Raw genomic sequence first — 12,481 nt, 5'->3', positions numbered from 1 at the left:
CAGCCAAGACATATCTCCTAGGCACTCTTCTTCTCCTTTGTCAATCAAGTTCACTTCTTGTCCATTCTTTGAGAGTGATGTCTGGGGCGCAGACCTCTCACTGACCTGCTGACTCATGCTTTTCAGCAGAGCCCTTCTTTCAGGCTCTTTCCAAATGTCCACTTTGAACTCCTTATAATGGCCCACTCCCCAGGGATACTCGACAAGCCCTATATGTCCATTGTTGGGGGAGATACTCGACAAGCCCTATATGTCCATTGTTGGGGGGGATACTCGACAAGCCCTATATGTCCATTGTTGGGGGGGGATACTCGACAAGCCCTATATGTCCATTGTTGGGGGGGATACTTGACAAGCCCTATATGTCCATTGTTGGGGGGATACTCGACAAGCCCTATATGTCCATTATTGGGGGAATACTCGACAAGCCCCATATGTCCATTATTGGGGGGAATACTCGACAAGCCCTATATGTCCATTGTTGAGGGGGGGATACTCGACAAGCCGTATATGTCCATTGTTGGGGGGGGGATACTCGACAAGCCCTTTATGTCCATTATTGGGGGGGGATACTCGACAAGCCGTATATGTCCATTATTGGGGGGATACTCGACAAGCCGTATATGTCCATTGTTGGGGGATACTCGACAAGCCCTTTATGTCCATTGCTGGGGGGGATACTCGACAAGTCCTATATGTCCATTATTGGAGGGGGATACTCAACAAGCCCTTTATGTCCATTGTTGGGGGGATACTCGACAAGCCCTTTATGTCCATTGCTGGGGGGGATACTCGACAAGTCCTATATGTCCATTATTGGAGGGGGATACTCAACAAGCCCTTTATGTCCATTATTGGGGGGGGGATACTCAACAAGCCCTTTATGTCCATTATTGGGGGGGGGATACTCAACAAGCCCTTTATGTCCATTGTTGGGGGGGATACGCGACAAGCCCTTTATGTCCATTGCTGGGGGGGATACTCGACAAGTCCTATATGTCCATTATTGGAGGGGGGATACTCAACAAGCCCTTTATGTCCATTGTTGGGGGGGGATACTCGACAAGCCCTTTATGTCCATTATTGGGGGGGATACTCAACAAGCCCTTTATGTCCATTATTGGGGGGGGGGGATACTCAACAAGCCCTTTATGTCCATTGTTGGGGGGGGGACGCGACAAGCCCTTTATGTCCATTATTGGGGGGGGATACTCAACAAGCCCTTTATGTCCATTATTGGGGGGGGGGGGTGTATGGTCCTTTTTCCCTACTGCACTGTACTATTGTTTTTTTGCCTTTCTGTTGCTGCCTTTCTGTTGCTGCCTTTCTGTTGCTGCCTTTCTGTTGCTGCCTTTCTGTTAGTTTTCCTGTTACTGCCTTTCTGTTAGTTTTCCTGTTGCTGCCTTTCTGTTACTGCCTTTCTGTTGCTGCCTTTCTGTTGCTGCCTTTCTGTTGCTGCCTTTCTGTTACTGCCTTTCTGTTGCTGCCTTTCTGTTGCTGCCTTTCTGTTGCTGCCTTTCTGTTAGTTTTCCTGTTACTGCCTTTCTGTTACTGCCTTTCTGTTAGTTTTCCTGTTACTGCCTTTCTGTTACTGCCTTTCTGTTAGTTTTCCTGTTACTGCCTTTCTGTTACTGCCTTTCTGTTAGTTTTCCTGTTGCTGCCTTTCTGTTGCTGCCTTTCTGTTGCTGCCTTTCTGTTACTGCCTTTCTGTTGCTGCCTTTCTGTTGCTGCCTTTCTGTTACTGCCTTTCTGTTGCTGCCTTTCTGTTACTGCCTTTCTGTTGCTGCCTTTCTGTTAGTTTTCCTGTTACTGCCTTTCTGTTACTGCCTTTCTGTTAGTTTTCCTGTTACTGCCTTTCTGTTACTGCCTTTCTGTTAGTTTTCCTGTTACTGCCTTTCTGTTACTGCCTTTCTGTTACTGCCTTTCTGTTAGTTTTCCTGTTACTGCCTTTCTGTTGCTGCCTTTCTGTTACTGCCTTTCTGTTACTGCCTTTCTGTTAGTTTTCCTGTTGCTGCCTTTCTGTTAGTTTTCCTGTTACTGCCTTTCTGTTAGTTTTCCTGTTGCTGCCTTTCTGTTGCTGCCTTTCTGTTGCTGCCTTTCTGTTACTGCCTTTCTGTTGCTGCCTTTCTGTTAGTTTTCCTGTTGCTGCCTTTCTGTTGCTGCCTTTCTGTTGCTGCCTTTCTGTTACTGCCTTTCTGTTGCTGCCTTTCTGTTGCTGCCTTTCTGTTGCTGCCTTTCTGTTACTGCCTTTCTGTTACTGCCTTTCTGTTAGTTTTCCTGTTGCTGCCTTTCTGTTAGTTTTCCTGTTACTGCCTTTCTGTTAGTTTTCCTGTTGCTACCTTTCTGTTGCTGCCTTTCTGTTACTGCCTTTCTGTTAGTTTTTCTGTTGCTGCCTTTCTGTTGCTGCCTTTCTGTTGCTGCCTTTCTGTTACTGCCTTTCTGTTACTGCCTTTCTGTTAGTTTTCCTGTTGCTGCCTTTGTTGCTGCCTTTGTTGCTGCCTTTCTGTTACTGCCTTTCTGTTACTGCCTTTCTGTTAGTTTTCCTGTTGCTGCCTTTCTGTTGCTGCCTTTCTGTTACTGCCTTTCTGTTAGTTTTCCTGTTGCTGCATTTCTGTTGCTGCCTTTCTGTTACTGCCTTTCTGTTACTGCCTTTCTGTTAGTTTTCCTGTTGCTGCCTTTCTGTTGCTGCCTTTCTGTTACTGCCTTTCTGTTAGTTTTCCTGTTGCTGCCTTTCTGTTGCTGCCTTTCTGTTACTGCCTTTCTGTTAGTTTTTCTGTTGCTGCCTTTCTGTTGCTGCCTTTCTGTTACTGCCTTTCTGTTACTGCCTTTCTGTTAGTTTTCCTGTTGCTGCCTTTCTGTTGCTGCCTTTCTGTTACTGCCTTTCTGTTAGTTTTCCTGTTGCTGCCTTTCTGTTAGTTTTCCTGTTGCTGCCTTTCTGTTAGTTTTCCTGTTGCTGCCTTTCTGTTGCTGCCTTTCTGTTGCTGCCTTTCTGTTGCTGCCTTTCTGTTAGTTTTCCTGTTACTGCCTTTCTGTTACTGCCTTTCTGTTAGTTTTTCTGTTACTGCCTTTCTGTTAGTTTTCCTGTTACTGCCTTTCTGTTACTGCCTTTCTGTTACTGCCTTTCTGTTACTGCCTTTCTGTTAGTTTTCCTGTTACTGCCTTTATGTTACTGCCTTTCTGTTAGTTTTCCTGTTGCTGCCTTTCTGTTGCTGCCTTTCTGTTAGTTTTCCTGTTGCTGCCTTTCTGTTGCTGCCTTTCTGTTACTGCCTTTCTGTTACTGCCTTTCTGTTAGTTTTCCTGTTGCTGCCTTTCTGTTAGTTTTCCTGTTACTGCCTTTCTGTTAGTTTTCCTGTTGCTGCCTTTCTGTTGCTGCCTTTCTGTTACTGCCTTTCTGTTGCTGCCTTTCTGTTAGTTTTCCTGTTACTGCCTTTCTGTTGCTGCCTTTCTGTTACTGCCTTTCTGTTACTGCCTTTCTGTTAGTTTTCCTGTTGCTGCCTTTCTGTTAGTTTTCCTGTTACTGCCTTTCTGTTAGTTTTCCTGTTGCTGCCTTTCTGTTGCTGCCTTTCTGTTGCTGCCTTTCTGTTGCTGCCTTTCTGTTGCTGCCTTTCTGTTGCTGCCTTTCTGTTGCTGCCTTTCTGTTGCTGCCTTTCTGTTACTGCCTTTCTGTTAGTTTTCCTGTTGCTGCCTTTCTGTTAGTTTTCCTGTTACTGCCTTTCTGTTAGTTTTCCTGTTGCTGCCTTTCTGTTACTGCCTTTCTGTTACTGCCTTTCTGTTAGTTTTCCTGTTGCTGCCTTTCTGTTGCTGCCTTTCTTTTACTGCCTTTCTGTTACTGCCTTTCTGTTAGTTTTCCTGTTGCTGCCTTTCTGTTGCTGCCTTTCTGTTACTGCCTTTCTGTTAGTTTTCATGTTGCTGCCTTTCTGTTGCTGCCTTTCTGTTACTGCCTTTCTGTTAGTTTTCCTGTTACTGCCTTTCTGTTACTGCCTTTCTGTTAGTTTTCCTGTTGCTGCCTTTCTGTTAGTTTTCCTGTTGCTGCCTTTCTGTTGCTGCCTTTCTGTTACTGCCTTTCTGTTACTGCCTTTCTGTTAGTTTTCCTGTTGCTGCCTTTCTGTTGCTGCCTTTCTGTTACTGCCTTTCTGTTGCTGCCTTTCTGTTGCTGCCTTTCTGTTACTGCCTTTCTGTTGCTGCCTTTCTGTTACTGCCTTTCTGTTAGTTTTCCTGTTACTGCCTTTCTGTTACTGCCTTTCTGTTAGTTTTCCTGTTGCTGCCTTTCTGTTAGTTTTCCTGTTGCTGCCTTTCTGTTGCTGCCTTTCTGTTACTGCCTTTCTGTTACTGCCTTTCTGTTAGTTTTCCTGTTGCTGCCTTTCTGTTGCTGCCTTTCTGTTACTGCCTTTCTGTTGCTGCCTTTCTGTTGCTGCCTTTCTGTTACTGCCTTTCTGTTGCTGCCTTTCTGTTACTGCCTTTCTGTTAGTTTTCCTGTTACTGCCTTTCTGTTACTGCCTTTGTTAGTTTTTCTGTTACTGCCTTTCTGTTAGTTTTCCTGTTACTGCCTTTCTGTTACTGCCTTTCTGTTACTGCCTTTCTGTTAGTTTTCCTGTTACTGCCTTTCTGTTACTGCCTTTCTGTTAGTTTTCCTGTTACTGCCTTTGTTACTGCCTTTCTGTTAGTTTTCCTGTTGCTGCCTTTGTTAGTTTTCCTGTTGCTGCCTTTCTGTTAGTTTTCCTGTTGCTGCCTTTCTGTTAGTTTTCCTGTTACTGCCTTTCTGTTACTGCCTTTCTGTTAGTTTTCCTGTTGCTGTTGTCATTAACTGACTCTGTCTTTCTCCTAATTGACCCATGACTGTCTCCCCCCGGCCCTGTATCAGGTACTGGCGTCGGCGGCTGGGCCTGCAGGTTGTCTACTCTGAGAACAGAGGGTACCGGTTCTGTTACTCCCACAGAGGGAAGCCTGGTCCGGGCCGACCCACTATTCTCATGCTCCACGGCTTTTCTGCTAACAAGGACATGTGGCTGCCTGTGGCTAAGGTACAGTATGGACAGCCGTAGGACAGACATGCACACATTTAGCAGGAATCACATTTACTAAAAATACACTTTTAGTGTCTGCTGAATATCACATATAATGTCAACCTGAAATCAGACCATACAGTACCACAGTACATCAGACCATACAGTACCACAGTACATCAGACCATACAGTATCATAGTACATCAGACCATACAGTACCATAGTACATCAGACCATACAGTACCACAGTACATCAGACCATACAGTATCATAGTAAACAGTACATCAGACCATACAGTATCATAGTAAACAGTACATCAGACCATACAGTATCATAGTACATCAGACCATACAGTACCACAGTACATCAGACCATACAGTATCATAGTAAACAGTACCATAGTACATCAGACCATACAGTACCACAGTACATCAGACCATACAGTACCACAGTAAACAGTATCATAGTACATCAGACCATACAGTACCATAGTAAACAGTATCATAGTACATCAGACCATACAGTACCATAGTAAACAGTATCATAGTACATCAGACCATACAGTACCACAGTACATCAGACCATACAGTATCATAGTAAACAGTACATCAGACCATACAGTATCATAGTAAACAGTACATCAGACCATACAGTATCATAGTAAACAGTACATCAGACCATACAGTACCACAGTACATCAGACATACAGTATCATAGTACATCAGACCATACAGTACCATAGTAAACAGTACCACAGTACATCAGACCATACAGTATCATAGTAAACAGCAGTGTTGTAGTACTTGTGTCCAGGACTCTGACTCGAGTCCAGATTTTCATGACTTGCCTTCTTGACTATTGGTGACTCGGACTGGCCTTCTCATGACTTGTTTTTGGACTGGATTGGTCACTGTGATAAGCAGAATATTGGGTGTGCTGAGCAGCAAGTGTTCTGTAGCTATAGCAGTGGGAAGGACACGCCACAACGGCACATGCAGCCTACGTCATCCGTCCCACATCATCAGCCCACGTGACAAATCAAATTTGATTTGATCAGCTGGTCATCAAATCAAATTTTATTAGTCACATACAACAGAATACAACCTTATATTGAAATGCTTACTTACGAGCCCCTAAACAACAATGCAGTTTAAAAAAAATACTGATAAGAATAACAAATCAAAGTAATTAAAGAGCAGCAGTAAAATAGCAATAGCGAGCCTATATACTGGGGGGTACCGGTACAGAGTCAATGTGCGGGGGCACCGGTTAGTTGAGTTAATATGTACATGTAGGTAGAGTTATTAAAGTGACTATGCATAGAGGATAACAACAGAGAGTAGCAGCAGTTTAATTAAAAGAGGGAGAGGGGGGGGGGGCGCAATGCAAATAGTCTCGGTAGCCATTTGATTAGATGTTCAGGAGTCTTATGGCTTCGGGGTTGGAGCTGTTTAGAAGCCTCTTGGACCTAGACTTGGTGCTCCGATACCGCTTGCCGTGCGGTAGCAGAGAGAACAGTCTATGACTAGGGTGGTTGGAGTCTTTGACAATTTTTAGGGCCTTCCTCTGACACCGCCTGGTATAGAGGTCCTGGATGGCAGGAAGCTTGGCCCCAGTGATGTACTGGGTCGTATGCACTACCCTCTGTAGTGCCTCGTGGTCGGAGGCCAAGCAGTTGCCATACCAGGCGGTGATGCAATACGTCAGAATGCCCTCGATGTTGCAGCTGTAGAACCTTTTGAGGATCTGAGGACCAATGCCAAATTTTTTCAGTCTCCTGAGGGGGAATGGGTTTTGTCACGCCCTCTTCACAATTGTCTTGGTGTGTTTGGACCGTTCTAGTTTGTTAGTGATGTGGATACCAAGGAACTCAACCTGCTCCTCTGCAGCCCCGTCGATGAGAATGGGGGCGTGCTCGGTCCAGTAGTCCACAATCATCTCATTTTTGTCTTGATCACGTTGAGGGAGAGGTTGTTGTCCTGGCACCACACAACCAGGTCTCTGACTTCCTCCCTATAGGCTGTCTCGTTGTTGTCGGTGATCAGGCACTGTTGTGTCATCGGCAAACTTAATGATGGTGCTGGAGTCGTGCCTGGCCGTGCAGTCACGAGTGAACAGGGAGTACAGGAGGGGACTGGGCACGCACCCCTTCGGGGCCCCTGTGTTGGGGATCAGCGTGGCAGATGTGTTGTTACCTACCCCTTACCCCTTGGGTGAGGCCTGTCAGGAAGTCCAGGATACAGTTGCAGAGGGAGGTGTTTAGTCCCAGGGTCCTTAGCTTATTGATGAGGTTTGAGGGCACTATGGTGTTGAACGCTGAGCTCTATTCAATGAATACCATTCTCACATAGGTGTTTCTTTTGTCCAGGTGGGAAAGGGCAGTGTGGAGTGCAATAGAGATTGCATCATCTGTGGATCTGTTTGGGTGGTATGCAAATTGGAGTGGGTCTAGGGTTTCTGGGATAATGGTGTTGATGTGAGCCATCACCAGCCTTTCAAAGCACTTCATGGCTACAGACGTGAGTGCTACTGGTCGGTAGTCATTTAGGCAGGCTACCTTAGTGTTCTTGGGCACAGGCACTATGGTGTTCTTCTTAAAACATGTTGGTATTACAGACTTGGACAGGGAGATGTTGAACATGTCAGTGAAGACACTTGCCAGTTGGTCAGCACACATCCTGGTAATTCGTCTGGCTTTGCGGCCTTGTTTCTCACATCGGCTGTGGAGAGCGTGATCACACAGCCTTCCGGAACAGCTGGTCCTCTCATGCATGTTTCAGTGTTATTTGCCTCGAGTCGAGCATAGAAGTAGTTTAGCTCGTCTGGTAGGCTCATGTCACTGGGCAGCTTTCGGCTGTGCTTCCCTTTGTTATCTGTAATGGTTTACAAGCCCTGCCACATCCAACAAGCGTCGGAGCCGGTGTAGTACGAATCGAGTCCTGTATTGACGCTTTGCCTGTTTGATGATTCGTCGGAGGTCATAGCTGGATTTCTTATAAGCTTACGGGTTAGAGTCCCTGTGACGTAGAAGTCCGTCACTGGCCGCGGGCAGCATTTGGTTCTTTAACGCACACACATATTCATCACTCCTCCCTGCGCCATTATACCATAAGTTAACAATGTGGGTCGACACACAAATTAACTTCTGTCTTGGTGCATGCATTTCACACTTGTCAATGTTCATATTTGAGAGATACAATAATTATTATACTTATCAATGTTGTGGATGAGCGCATTGTTTGTTTGTTCTGTTCCTCTCTCTCCATCTCTGTAGCTTCCGGGTATGCTGGAAAAGGACCCGAGCTAAGGGAATTGGGTTGGCTTTATAGTGCCTGTCCCAAATGGCTCATTAATGCATATGGGCATATTGAAAGATATTGTCAGTAGTGATGTAATGTTGTAAATGTTATGTTGTGATATTGTTTAAAACCGTGTTGCAATGTATATCCTTTAGTATGTTTAGTTCATGGAAAATGTAGGTTTGTATTGTTAATTGATTAATTAATTAGGGTTAATTGTTCTGAGGGGAGGGGCTAGCCCTATAAAAGGAGCCTCTCTTTCAGTTATGGAGAGGCATTTTTGGATTGAGCTGTGGATGGGGCAGCATTGTTTTTAAGCTGTCCCATAAGGTAGACGTTGATGGCAGGACTGTTGTTTTTTTGTTCCGGAATCACTTGTAAATAAACACCTTTGCACAGAAGAACTTTTGCGGCTCCGCCATCTTTTTATTTTGATAGAGGTTAGGTTATCCAGTTTAGCCTTCTGGCCTACTCTACGTGACAGTCCCACTCCTTGAAAGCAGCAGCTCTAGCCTTTAGCTCAGTCCGGATGTTGCCTGTAATCCATGGCTTCTGGTTGGGGTATGTGCTTTACTTTTTGCTTGTAAGCAGGAATCAGGAGGGATAGAGATGAGAATTATGAAAAATACAGACTCTCTAGGTAGATAGTGTGGTCTACAGCTTATCATGAGATACTCTACCTCAGGCGAGCAATAGCTCGAGACTTCCTTAGATATCGTGCATCAGCTGTTATTTACAAAAATACATAGTCCGCCACCCCTTGTCTTACCAGACATGGCTGTTCTATCCTGCCGGTACAGCGTATAACCAGCCAGCTGTATGTTGATGGTGTCGTCGTTCAGCCACGTCTCCGTGAAGCATAAGGTATCAGTTTTGAATGTCATGTTGGTAGTTTAATCTTCCCCGTAGGTCATCTATTTTATTGTCCAAAGATTGTACATTTGCTAGCAGAATGGAAGGAAGTGGGGGTTTATTCGATCGCTTACTGGCCCCCCAATGGTGGAACAAACTCCCTCACGACGCCAGGACAGCGGAGTCAAACCCCCCCCCCCCCCCTTAAAAGACCTAGATGCACTATTGTAAAGTGGCTGTTCCACTGGATGTCATAAGGTGAAAGCACCAATTTGTAAGTCGCTCTGGATAAGAGCGTCTGCTAAATGACTTAAATGTAAATGCTTATGAATTCTCAGAAAGCAGCCCGCCTGTAAGGGTTTTCTTCTGGTGAAAGAGAGGCGGACCAAAATGCAGCGTGGTGGTTATTCATGTTTTTAATAAAGACTACTATACATGAACAGACTAAACAAAACAAGAAAAGTGAAAACCTAAACAGTCCTATCTGGTGCAAACACAGAGACAGGAACAATCACCCACAAAACCCAACACAAAACAGGCTACCTAAATATGGTTCCCAATCAGAGACAATGACTAACACCTGCCTCTGATTGAGAACCATATCAGGCCAAACATAGAAATAGACAAACCAGACACACAACATAGAATGCCCACCCAGCTCACACTTACAATTATTACAAATAATAATAGCCAATAGCCAATAGCCAATAGCCAATAGCCAATAGCCAATAGCCAATAGCCATCTAGAGACCATTCATCCCTTCAAAACATCATTATTGATGTGACTTAACTATTGAACGTTAACATCAAATGTGTGCGCCTGTGTACGAACAGCGTATTTGTTTCATTGGCTATTGGATATTGAAGGCAATTATGACCAATGGGGAAGGAGGAAAATATTTGCTTAACTTCAATACTCGCATGAAAGTCTCCCCGCCACTAGTTGTTGCCGGGCAGATTTCCTCTACCAAATCAAAAGAAGTGTAAATGTAGCAGAGAGACGAGTATCCGGCAAGCAAGTGACAAAACAAAAAACACTAACCAGAATGCCAAATATGTCCGAAGAACCACTGAATCATTCATTTTCCTTTCAAAAGTTTTTTTTTTTATCTGCACATAAACCAACAGAAAATACCACATTTAATATTGAACTCAGACGCAGTGACTCAGACTGGAGCACTGGGACCAGGACTCAGATCCAGTGACACTGGGACCAGGACTTGCACTGTGACCCATGACTGGAGCGCTGGGACTCGGACTGGAGCGCTGGGACTCGGACTGGAGCGCTGGGACTCGGACTGGAGCGCTGGGACTCGGACTGGAGCGCCGGGACTCGGACTTTAGTCATAGGGACTCTTGACTCGAGCATTGTTGACTCTGACTTGGACTCTGATTCAACTCGGACATAGCCATAGTGACTCGGACTCGAGCACAGGGGACTTGGGACTCACTCGGACATAGCCATAGTGACTCGGACTTTGGGATTCAACTCGGACATAGCCATAGTGACTCGGACTCGAGCACAGGGGACTTGGGACTCGACTCGGACATAGCCATAGTGACTCGGACTCGAGCACAGGGGACTTGGGATTCAACTCGGACATAGCCATAGTGACTCGGACTCGAGCACAGGGGACTTGGGACTCGACTCGGACATAGCCATAGTGACTCGGACTCGAGCACAGGGGACTTGGGATTCAACTCGGACATAGCCATAGTGACTCGGACTCGTGCACAGGGGACTTGGGATTCAACTCGGACATAGCTATAGTGACTCGGACTACAACACTGGTGAACAGTCATGTTACATTGCTGTTATACCTTTGTAACCATGTAATTACTACAGTAACAATGTTAATACCTACAGAATAATGTAACGATGTAATTACTACTGTAACAATGTTAATACCTACAGAATAATGTAACGATGTAATTACTACTGTAACAATGTTAATACCTACAGAATAATGTAACGATGTAATTACTACTGTAACAATGTTAATACCTACAGAATAATGTAACGATGTAATTACTACTGTAACAATGTTAATACCTACAGAATAATGTAATTACTACTGATGTAATTACTAATGTAACGATGTAATTACTACTGTAACTGTAATGTAACAATGTTAATACCTACAGAATAATGTAACGATGTAATTACTACTGTAACAATGTTAATACCTACAGAATAATGTAACGATGTAATTACTACTGTAACAATGTTAATACCTACAGAATAATGTAACGATGTAATTACTACTGTAACAATGTTAATACCTACAGAATAATGTAACGATGTAATTACTACTGTAACAATGTTAATACCTACAGAATAATGTAACGATGTAATTACTACTGTAACAATGTTAATACCTACAGAATAATGTAACGATGTAATTACTACTGTAACAATGTTAATACCTACAGAATAATGTAACGATGTAATTACTACTGTAACAATGTTAATACCTACAGAATAATGTAATGTAACGATGTAATTACTACTGTAACAATGTTAATACCTACAGAATAATGTAACGATGTAATTACTACTGTAACAATGTTAATACCTACAGAATAATGTAATTACTACTGTAACAATGTTAATAATTACTAATGTAACAATGTTAATACCTACAGAATAATGTGTTAACGATGTAATTACTACTGTAACAATGTTAATACTACTGTACAATGTTAATACCTACAGAATAATGTAACGATGTAATTACTACTGTAACAATGTTAATACCTACAGAATAATGTAACGATGTAATTACTACTGTAACAATGTTAATACCTACAGAATAATGTAACGATGTAATTACTACTGTAACAATGTTAATACCTACAGAATAATGTAACGATGTAATTACTACTGTAACAATGTTAATACCTAATGTAACAGAATAATGTTAATACGAATAATTACTACTGTAACAATGTTAATACCTACAGAATAATGTAACGATGTAATTACTACTGTAACAATGTTAATACCTACAGAATAATGTAACGTTATACCTACAGAATAATTACTACTGTAACAATGTTAATACCTACAGAATAATGTAACGATGTAATTACTACTGTAACAATGTTAATACCTACAGAATAATGTAACGATGTAATTACTACTGTAACAATGTTAATACCTACAGAATAATGTAACGATGTAATTACTACTGTAACAATGTTAATACCTACAGAATAATGTAACGATGTAATTACTACTGTAACAATGTTAATACCTACAGAATAATGTAACGATGTAATTACTACTGTAACAATGTTAATACCTACAGAATAATGTAACGAT

At 43.1% G+C, this 12,481-nt stretch overlaps 1 protein-coding gene across 6 annotated transcripts in view; it reads left to right on the top strand.

The window, feature by feature from the left end:
* abhd6a (abhydrolase domain containing 6, acylglycerol lipase a) overlaps positions 1 to 12,481 on the top strand; it is a 50,511-nt gene that overhangs the window by 12,874 nt on the left and 25,156 nt on the right. For all 6 annotated transcript variants that reach the window (XR_010459891.1, XR_010459890.1, XR_010459888.1 and 3 more), the window contains exon 3: positions 4,862 to 5,021. Coding sequence is in view for 2 of the 6 variants with exons in the window: in XM_065004624.1 (XP_064860696.1) it covers positions 4,862 to 5,021 (160 nt within the window). In the remaining 4 variants the exon portion in view is untranslated. The remainder of the gene's footprint in view (positions 1 to 4,861; positions 5,022 to 12,481) is intronic.

This window comes from Oncorhynchus nerka, linkage group LG2 (assembly GCF_034236695.1).
Source record: "Oncorhynchus nerka isolate Pitt River linkage group LG2, Oner_Uvic_2.0, whole genome shotgun sequence".
Lineage (NCBI taxonomy): Eukaryota > Metazoa > Chordata > Actinopteri > Salmoniformes > Salmonidae > Oncorhynchus > Oncorhynchus nerka.
Note: the sequence above shows the minus strand (reverse complement) of the source record. Positions and strands in the feature narration are given on the sequence as shown.